The 10764-nt window shown below is 43.2% G+C and overlaps 1 protein-coding gene across 1 annotated transcript in view; it reads right to left on the reverse strand.

Moving 5' to 3' along the window:
• GNAI1 (G protein subunit alpha i1) overlaps nucleotides 1–9169 on the reverse strand; it is a 111925-nt gene extending 102756 nt beyond the window's left edge. The window contains exon 1 of the mRNA XM_055420678.2: nucleotides 8717–9169. Within this exon, the coding sequence (XP_055276653.1) occupies nucleotides 8717–8834 (118 nt within the window). The 5' untranslated portion in view covers nucleotides 8835–9169. The remainder of the gene's footprint in view (nucleotides 1–8716) is intronic.
• Nucleotides 9170–10764: the final 1595 nt, after the last annotated feature.

Consider the following 10764-nt stretch of genomic DNA (forward strand, 5'->3'; position numbering starts at 1 on the left):
AAAAAAGCCAAGATTTGCCTGGACATGCTTTTAAAAATACAGATATTAATGGCTCCCCTGGTGAGACTCAGAAGAAAGTGAGGAAGATGGCAGTGAAAACTAAATACCATCACAAACAGACTGTCAATAAACAGGTGAACTTAACATGTGCTGCTGCTGAGGATTTGGATGGAAAGGAGGAATATATTATTAGAAACTAGAGGAAAGGGAACCCTTGTTATTTCATGGTAAAGCATAAATGAATTATGCCCTGCAGTTATGTGGAAAGCAGAAATTGTGAACTATAAACTTGAATTTTAGACAAGGAAATTGGCAAGCAAACTGTTGAACGTGCAACCTGTTTTTCTCTTACTGGTTATAGGAAAATGGGAGAGGAAAAAAGTACAAAATGAAAGAAAGCTGTCAGATCACCATCATACAGACAAGAAACAGGATGATAAAATGGTGCTGCCTTTCCTTGAAAAGAAAGGATGAAAATTGAAGGGCGGAGTCCAGAGGCCAGAAAGTGAAGCAGAGTCACCAAGTGTGTTCATAGGCCTTGAAACCTAAAGTAGTTTGTAAAGTGTATGGGACTGAATACGCAGCCCTTTTTCTTTCCACTTTATCCCTTTTTGAATGAGAATGACTATCACTGGTATCCTGATACTTTTGAACTGTGGTGTTGGAGAAGACTCTTGAGAGTTCCTTGGACTGCAGAGAGATCAAACCAGTCAATCCTAAAGGAAATCACTGAATATTCACTGAAAGGACTGATGCTGAAGCTCTAATACTTTGGCCACCTGATGTGAAGAGCTGACTCACTGGAAAAGACCCTGATACTGGGAAAGACTGATGGCAGGAAGAGAAGGGGACGACAGAGGATGAGATAGTTGGATGGCATCACCTACTCTATGCATATGAGTTTGAGCAAGCTCTGGGAGTTGGTGATGGACAGGGAAGCCTGCCATGTTATAGTCGACTGAACTGAACTGACGCCTGTTTTATAAGCTGTGTATTCTTACTATATTCTGGGAGCACATAATGTGTTTTCTAGTTTCACAGGTTCACAGATAAAAAGAAATTTGGTTCCAGTATGAATTATATGAAGATTCTCACCCATACCAGAAGTAGATTCTGAGATCTGGATGAGATTTTGGGTGTTGAGTTGATGCCGTAAGGCACTGAGACGTTAAGGAGATCAAACCAGTCAATCCTAAAGGAAATCAAACCTGAATATTCACTGGAAGGGCTGATGCTGAAGCTCCAATACTTTGGTCACCTGATGTGAAGAGCCAAATCATTGGAAAAGACCTTCCTTCATTCTGGGAAAGACTGAGGGCAAGAGGAGAAGAGGGTGACAGAGGATAGATGGTTGGATGGCATCACCACCTCAGTGGACATGAGTTTGAGCAAACTCCGGGAGACAGTGGAGGACACCAAAGCCTGGTGTGTTGTGGTTCATGAGCATGAAGAGTCTGACACGACTTGGTGACTGAATGGCAACAACAACTGTTTTTGCATGTGGGATGGGCATGAATCTTTGGGAGCCAGAAGGCAGATTATAGTAGACAGAATAACAGTCCCCAAAGATGCCCATGCCCCCAGTCCCTGGAATCTATTAGCATGTTATTCTACAAAACAAAGAACTGTGCAGATGTGATTCAAGACTCAGCTTGAGATAAGTCTGTAATCCTGGATTATTTGGGTGGGCCCAAAGTGATCATAAAGGTCCTTATAGATGAAGGAAGGAGACAAGAGACTGATGCTACATGAGAAAGACTCCACTAGCCACTGCTGGCTTTGAAGATGAAGACGAGGCCATGAGCCAATGAAAGCAGGAAGTCTCCAGACAGAGGCTGGATTCTCTTCTACAACCTCCAGAAGAAAAGCAGCCCTAACAATATCTTGATTTGAGTTTGGTATAAGGCTCTGACCTACAGAAATGTAAAGGTAATAAACTGTGCCTTGTTTTAAGCCACTAAATTTATAGTAATGAATGTTCATTTAAAAATTACTTTTGTCCCACTTCTATCAGGGTTTTTTGCCCCACTTCTGTTAAAGTTTTTAATTAGTATTTAACAAATTATAACAGAATGCAGCATAAGCATTACAAAATGAAGAGCAGTTGACTTGAGCTTATTCAGCTCAAATGCCATCTGGGATCCAGTTTCACCAGTATCACACTCTAGGATGTCAGACACTGGGGCACTACAAGCCAGAACACGGGACCAAAAAAACATGACTTAGAAATATGACAAATACATCAGGTCCTCCCATGTAAACTTGTGGTATACTGAATTTTCCAAATTAGAGAGAAGTACATAACAAAACAGAAATTAAGATTATGGTTGGACTCTCAATTGTTGTCTTAAAGTCACAGCACTCTTTTCAAGGTTTAAATAACATCTTCCACCACATCCTATAATATGAGTATCATATTTGAATGCAGAATTCCAAAGAATAGCAAGGAGAGATAAGAAAGCCTTCATCAGTGATCAGTGCAAAGAAATAGAGAAAAACAATAGAACAGGAAAGACTAGAGATCTCTTCAAGAAAATTAGAGATACCAAGGGAACTTTTCATGCAGAGATGGCACAATAAAGGACTGAAATGGTATGGACCTAACAGAAGCAGAAGATATTTAGAAGAGGTGGCAAAAATACACAGAAGAACTATACAAAAAAGATCTCCATGACCCAGATAACCACGATGGTGTAATCACTCACCTAGAGCCAGACATCCTAGAATGCGAAGACAAGTTGGCCTTAGGAAGCATCACTACGAACAAAGCTAGTGGAGGCGATGGAATTCCAGTTGAGCTATTTCAAATCCTATAAGATGATGCTGTGAAGTGCTGCACTCAATATGTTAGCAAATTTGGAAAACTCAGCAGTGGCCACAGGACTGGAAAAGGTCAACTTTCATTCCAATCCCAAAGAAAGGCAATGCCAAAGAATGTTCAAACTACTGCACAATTGCACTCATCTCACACGCTAACAAACTAATCCTCAAAATTCTTCTATCTAGGCTTCAACAGTATGTGACCTGTGAAGGTGCAGATGTTCAAGCTGGATTTAAAAAGGTAGAGGAATAAGAGATCAAACTGCCAACATCCATTGGATCATCAAAAAAGCAAGAGAGGTCCAGAAAAACATTTACTTCTGCCTTATTGACTATGCCAAAGCCTTTGACTGTGTAGATCACAACAAACTGGAAAACACCAGACCACCTGACCTGCCTCTTGAGAAACCTGTAAGCAGGTCAAGAAGCAACAATTAGAAATGGACATGGAACAACAGACTGTTTCCAAATAGGGAGAGGAGTACGTCAAGGCTGTATATTGTCACCCTGCTTATTTAACTTACATGCAGAGTACACCATGTGAAATGCCAGGTTGGATGAAGCACACGCTGAAATCAAGTCTGCTGGGAGAAATATCAGTAACCTCAGATATGCAGATGACACCACCCTTATGGCAGAAAACAAAGAGGAACTAAACAGCCTTATGATGAAAAGTGAAAGAGGAGAATGAAATAGTTGGCTTAAAACTCAACATTCAGAAAATTAAGATCATGGCATCTGGTCCCGCCACTTCATGGCAAATAGATGGGTAAACAATGGAAACAGTGACAGACTTTATTTCTGGGGGCTCCAAAATCACTGCAGATGATGATTGCAGCCATGAAATTAAAAGACGCTTGCTCCTTGCAAGCAAAGCTATGATCAACCTAGAAAGCATATTAAAAAGCAGAGACATTACTTTGCCAACAAGGGGCCATCTAGTCAAACCTATGGTTTTTCCAATGGTCATGTATGGATGTGAGAGTTGGACTATAAAGAAACCTGAGCACCAAAGAATTGATGCTTTTGAACTGTGGTGTTTTAGAAGACTCTTGAGAGTCCCGTGGATTGCAAGGAGATCCAACCAGTCAATGCTAAAGGAAATCAGTCCTGAATATTCATTGGAAGGACTGATGCTGAAGCTCCAATGCTTTGGACACTTGATGCAAAGAACTGACTCATCTGAAAAGACCCTGATGCTGAGAAAGATTAAGGGCGGGAGGAGAAAGGGATGACAGAGGATGAGATGGTTGGATGGTATTGCTGACTTGATGGACATGAGTTTGAGGAGGCTCCGGGAGTTGGTGATGGACAGGGAGGCCCGGCATGCTGCAGTCCATGGTATCGCAGAGTCAGACACAACTGAGTGACTTAACTGAACTGATTTACTATCATTGATAAATTAATTTCATGTTCTTTATAGCTAAGAGTCCAAAAATAAAGAGTAAAAAAAAATGAGAGCTAGGCTTAATTAAAAAAAATTATTTTAAGGAATAATACTACACTATAACAACATAAAAGACCCTCCTCAGACATCCATTGTCATTTTCTTGAATTTACCTAACGTGTCAAATAAACATAATGACTGTGAAAAGTTCTTATTAAAAAACAAATTATTAAACCAATCAATTTGCTTTCAGATACTATGCACTTTTTGGTTGTCATTTACTTTTACTGTTTCCTTTCTGTTTACATTCCCATCAATACTGAAAATGGCCAAGTGTAAGGTTTATATTTTAGGTGAATTCTAGTCCTACACAAGATATTAACATAATTAAGAACTAAATATGGACTTGACAAAAATAAAAGGGTTGTCAGGACGACTTACAAAGATCCTGTTCCTGAAGTCTCCCAACAGTTTGGGAAGTGGACAGGGCATAAAGCGAAAACATGCTGGAAGCCAGAGTGCAAATATGCTCCACCATATGCCAAGCATTCCTGTTTGGAGAAGAATGGTGCCCTGAGGAAAAGAGCGCGAGGACAGAGGGAAGCCAGGTCTACAAGAAAGCTTTTATTCTACAGGCAAAGGAAGTCAAGAATGGTTTTCTGGACAAGGAGTTAGCATGATACCTACTGCAGGCTAGAGGTGAATGAAGAGCAAAGGCAGGAAAGTCTACTGCAACTGGGCTGCCAGAGGCAGAGCAGAACCTGAACTATAAAAAATGAGAATGAAAAAGAGAAGATACAGAAACATCAGCACTTTCAAAACATACATCACCACCACCTGTGGCTTCTATTACAGTAACTGCTAATAAAAAGCAGGTGAGGGAGAGAGAAACAACCTCTCTTGATTTACCAGATCCACTCACTCACTCAAGGAACTTTCTGACATCTAAGATCCTGAGCCAACTCCAAGGAAATAGCTAAAGCAATGCAAAATCAAAAGTTCTGCAATGCCATAATTTCTCAACTAGAGGAGTCATGGGAAAAGTTCAAAGAAAGCAAAGCGATGAAGGGAATCGTTTCTCAAATAGCTCGTGGGTGGCAGGAATGGAAAAATATTCACCAAGTAGAAGAGATCCAGTTCCCCACCTCATTTTAAGAATCTAAAGGAGATAAAAGGCGTGGATTTGTATTTGTTTGTTTGTGGGGAGGACTCCGGTGGAGGGAAGGATAATGGGCGGAGTGAGAGAGAATAACAGCTCAAAGTTTCAGAATCAAATAATTTAAAAACAATTTGAAAAATTTTATTGGCATATTTTCTACCCTCATATATCATTGAAAATTATCATAAAATATGTAATAAGTACCCATATGTACAATATAGTCTCACTGAAACAGGTCTAACGATATACCCTTAAAAAGATGGTAAGTTATAACATCCTCAAAGATATAACAATAACATTTTCCCTTGAGACAGTCACATATAATGGAAAGAAAACTTTCATTATTAAAAAAAGTTTCTTTCTTTAGGATTACTACTCTAATACTAAAGCCTGAAAGCTAAATCTAAAAGGTCGAACCACTTAAACCCTGACCTAATTTTCTTTAGGTCAGTTAGACTAGGTCCTCTGTTTTGTAAGGCCTAATTCACTGCTCCTAATAAGGATAGTGAAATACCTCTGAATTTAAAATATATACATTTTTCCCCAATAATATAGACATCCAGTACCAAAAACTTTTTACTGACATGTGTCTTATACCTGAATCTCTCAACCACAATGTCTAAAATGATAACTCTTGCCTTAATAAAAAATGAAATATAATGGACTATTTACTACACCATCTTAAAGGTATCTTAGATGCTTTATGCCTTAAATTAAAAAAAATCATTTGATGAGAAAAAAAAATAAAAAGAAAATGTGATGTAAATGAAACTGACATTGGTTATAGGTTACCTAGAAAATGGCAACCCACTCCAGTGTTCTTGCCTGGAGAATCCCCGGGATGGGGGAACCTGGTGGGCTTCCGTCTATGGGGTCACACAGAGTCGGACACGACTGAAGTGACTTAGCAGCAGCAGCAGCAGCAGCAGACACCATTTTATATTTCTAGATGATTCAGTTGCTGCGTTTTACATGGAATGATTTAATTGAGCTCTTTACACACTAAGAACTAAAAAAAAAAATCCCCAAAAGAACCAAAGGTCAACACTTCCCTGCTAAAGTCAAACTAGGAAAAAGAAATATTTTTTCAAACATTCCAAGAATAAGCCAACATTCTGTTTAAAGGAACTGGAATGTTGGAACTCTGGGCAAAAGGGTAGAGGGTAGAATGGGAGTAAGACAGACGAGGAGGTGCTGGGCCAATAATATGATGCTGTGATGGGATTTCTACAGAGAAAAGGTGTGGGAACAGCACAAGACTAAAGCTAGAAAAGAGAGCTGAAAAAATTTAGCTACCTAAAGATTTTAAGTCATTTTGAACGCTTTCTAGTGTTATTGGTATGGAGAAACAAAACTCCTTAATTTCTTCTGAAAATTGTAACTCTGCTACACCTCTCTCAGAGCTCCCACTACAGTTCATGGGAGAGATCCAAATTCAGGTTCTGCCTACATATTCAGTATATATTTTTCAGTCTAGAAAGGCTACTCTCAGTTGAGATTAAACTTGCCCCTAGGGCATGTTTGGGAGTTACCTGAGACATTAGTTGGAGAGCAAAGATTCTGCTAAGCTTCCTATAAGGCACAACACAGCGTGCACAACAAAGAGATATTCCACCCAAAATGCCAATAGTGCTAAATTTGAGAAATACTGATCTCTTCTGAATATAAGCAAACACCAACTCCTTGGACCCTCATCCTTGTCCATTTCTAACAGACATCTATTTAAAGCATAGAACCGTACCAGAGGACTCATTTTTCAACGCTTTAAACAAACATGGTGGATGGCTGGCTCAAACTGAGTGTCACACAATACACTGAAATAATACATCAGAGCAGGAATGCACAAACTGCTGGAAAAGAACTTTTCAATCCTTTTTCCATTTTTGTCTCAAGCTCATTCCATTTGAAAGAGGAGCATCTATGTTTCCATACCAAGGTATGTCCCTTCGGTGTTCAAGATACTAAAAATATATTGACTTCCTCAAAAGACTGTATTTCTTATTAATGTAAAAACTTAGGTAAACAGTATGAACTGAGGAAGATTTACTTTGGGTAGGGGGAGGTGTGAAAATCCACCAGGTCTCTAAAATGCAAGTTATTTCACAGTTTACTGGTAGAATGACTCAGATCATTATTACTTTTAGTCATGCCAAGTTTGCAGCTTCTAAGCCTACTAGTAATGGAGAAAAAAACCCACCATTTTTCCTGCAGTCATTAAACCAATGAAACAGAAGCTTACTGAAAATAGGCTTGTGCAAAGTATTTATCTTATTATAACTGTTACAAAAATAAAAGCAGTCGCTGGAGTGCAAATAAAGATTCTGAGAAATCTTTCACCTACTTCACTACCTATAGGTAGGGTGGTGTGGCGTGTTTGAGGGCGGCGCGGGTTGGGGGGGTGGGGGGAGTCGGGGCAAACAAAAGAAAATCCTAACTCACACATCACAAATCTTAAACTGTCAATATTTTCCAAATGTATCCCTCAATCAAAATCCTGGATTACTCTTTTCACGTTCCCTTCCTTCAAACAACTGGAAAAGACCTCCGCAGAGCGTTTCACCACAACAATACTAAGAACAAATGAAAGCCTTGCGTCGACCTGGCAAATCTCATTCATCAGAATGAGAAGCCCTGGCAGCAGAGGAGAATCCTGTTGTCCCGTGTGACCCACTCACACCTTTCACATCGGTTTTACTGAAGCCAATGTTACCCAACTTTGGTGGTTCCCATGTCCAAACAGTATTAAAAAATATCCAGCATCCCGCATAGCCTACTTCCCCTACGCAAGGTAAATGTAATCAGTGCTCCTGTAACACTTACTGAGTCGCCATAGGAAGTTCACCAAAAAGGCACAATTCAACCCTACGGTGGCCCCACAAAAGATGCACTGATTTCACAAAACGTGGCACTCTTGACATCCTCGAGGAAACCACAGCCGCGATACGATGCCTTGTACGCAGGGTTTTAGCGCAGGGGGTGCTTGCTTGCTTTTTCGCCAATGCCCTTTCATTTTCATAAAGCTGAACTAACTTAAAAGAAGGGGGCTTCCCTGCGAACCGCTCCTGGGCTGCTGGTGAAATTCACACCAGGCGCGCGAGTCGAGTCTTGCCGCGCCGCCGGCGAGTTCTCCGCGGCCAAGGGAGCAAAGAGAACGGACCGAGGGGCCCCCGCCTCAGCTCCGCGCCGCACAACCCGCGCGCCGAAACCATCCTCGGGCGCTGCCCGATGCGCCCTCCGCCGCCTTGGCACGTCCCCGCCGGGTTTCCCAACGCCAAAGAGCCCAGCACAGCCGCGCCCGACCCCCGGCTTCCAGGCCCACCAGGCGCCCAACGCGGCCCGGCTGCCCTTACCGAGCAGCAGCAGCTTGACCTCGCGCGCCGCCTTCTCGCCATCCTCGCGGAGGTTCCGGTCGATCATCTTACTCCGCTCCACCGCCGCCTTGTCCTCGGCGCTCAGCGTACAGCCCATTGTGCCAGGAGCGAAAGCTGCCTGCCGCTCCCTCCAAGCCCGGCGCGCTGCCTCGAAACACAGGTGAATTCTTTCTTTCTGGATGCAGGCGTTCGAATTCCTCCTGACGCCGGCCACGCCACCCCTACCTCCTTCCGAAACCGAGCGAGGGCAGCGCTCTCTGCGAAGGGCGTGCAGCACCGCGCAGCTCTTTCCCACAGTCAGGCTCTACTCCTCGCCTCCCTAGGCGCCCCCTAAGACCAGGCTCCCGGGCTCTGGGAACAGCTGCCAGCGGCCTCCTACTGGTGGCCGCGCTGCAGCCTCTCAGAAGCCCAGCCCGGCTCGGCGTCCGCGCGCCGCCGCGTCCCCGCCCCTGCCGCCCCGCCCGCCGCCCCGCGACCACTCCCAGAGCGCGCGCCCGCGCACGAGCGCTCGGACCTCGCCCCCTCGGGTGGGCGCGCGCAGCCGCGCTGCCGCGGACCCCGGCGCCGCACAGCCCGCGAGGGCCGGCCACCCGCGCGCGCGCCCCTGGGAAGCGCCCCCGGAGCCCCGAACCTCTCGGGGACTTCCCCTACCTGGCTTCCTCCTCTAAAGTGTGATCATTTCTTCCCGTTTACTCACACCCAGGGATGTGTGCGGACCTGTCCCTTGGGGTGCGGGTGGGAAAGCTGCCAAAGTTGGAAACCGAAAAAAAAAAAAACAAAAAAACCCCGTCCTGGGCGTCTGAGCATGCCCAGCTCCGGCGGGCGCGCGAGGGTTTTCAAAATGCAAACCCGTGTCTGCTGGCCTTCATGGCGGTGGGAGATAGAGCGAGCTGGTCTGGGAACGGAGCCATGGAGAAAGCAGAGCAGGTAAAGTGCGGAACAGAAAAGTCCGGGGAGGACAGGTCAACTTTCTTCCTTTTTTTTTTTATCCTTCTCTCCTCCCTCCTACCATCCATTTTCACGTTCCTTTCCACAAGCAGAAAACATTTTGAAGGATTTCCTCAAACCTGAGAAAACGTGAGACAAAGACTCAAAGAGTATATTTTTAAAATAAGAGCCAACAGACCCACACAAACAAACCTGCTCCTCACTGTAACTGACCGCCTCTGAGGCGACAGGGAAGCTTCCAAGTCAAGTTCTGCACCAATATTCATGACCATGTTAGTAACTCGAAAGCCACTGGGCATGTCATCCCTTATTGCAGGATTTGGCGTCCTCATCCATAAAATGAGATGGAGTTGATTCACACTATCCTCAATCCTTCCAGCTTTACCTGGTCTGGAGGAAATCACTTCTGTGGGATTGGAGGCGTCTCACCCAACATGTCATCAATGAGCATAGAAGTTTAAGATCGGTCTCTGTCACTTGCACTAATACACTTCCCTTACAGATATCACAGGAAATGTTGGTTGATTATAAGATTGGGTTGGTAGCAAAGAAAAATGTCTTCTTCGATGTGTTATATTAGGAAATTGCTTTAACAGAAACCAAAGAGCAACCATCTATAAGTCTTATTTTCTAAAAATAAAAAGTTTGTAAAAAAAAAAAAAAAAAAACTGGGCTTGAGTTTTCCAAGAAGATAAGGCTGAGCTGATGCTACAGGAAGGATAGCCTTAGAGTGGGTCTCCTAAGGAAGGTCTGGGGCCTGGAAGAGATTGCCAGTTTCCTCCTAATTGGATATGCCCTTTCCTGTTCTGCAGTAGTCAAACATGCTGGGCTCAAGAACTGCCTCAGCTTTTCTTATGGTCTATTGTAAGATACCAGCAAAAAGGAGCAAGCTTTGAATTATAATGAATCACCTTTACTCTCTTTGTATTTCTTGGCAATCTAAATGTTGATGTTCATCAGAAACTCTGGAATTAAAGTAGACAGAGTGAGCTTTCAACATAGTGTTTGCATATTACCATTTTGTATTATCTGTGAGTCTTTCATTTGAAGCATCTTAGCACACATCAGTGTGTGCTAAC

The sequence above is a fragment of the Moschus berezovskii genome, chromosome 3 (assembly GCF_049115385.1).
Source record: "Moschus berezovskii isolate FMDL1 chromosome 3, NW_MosBer_1.0, whole genome shotgun sequence".
NCBI classification, from domain to species: Eukaryota; Metazoa; Chordata; class Mammalia; order Artiodactyla; family Moschidae; genus Moschus; species Moschus berezovskii.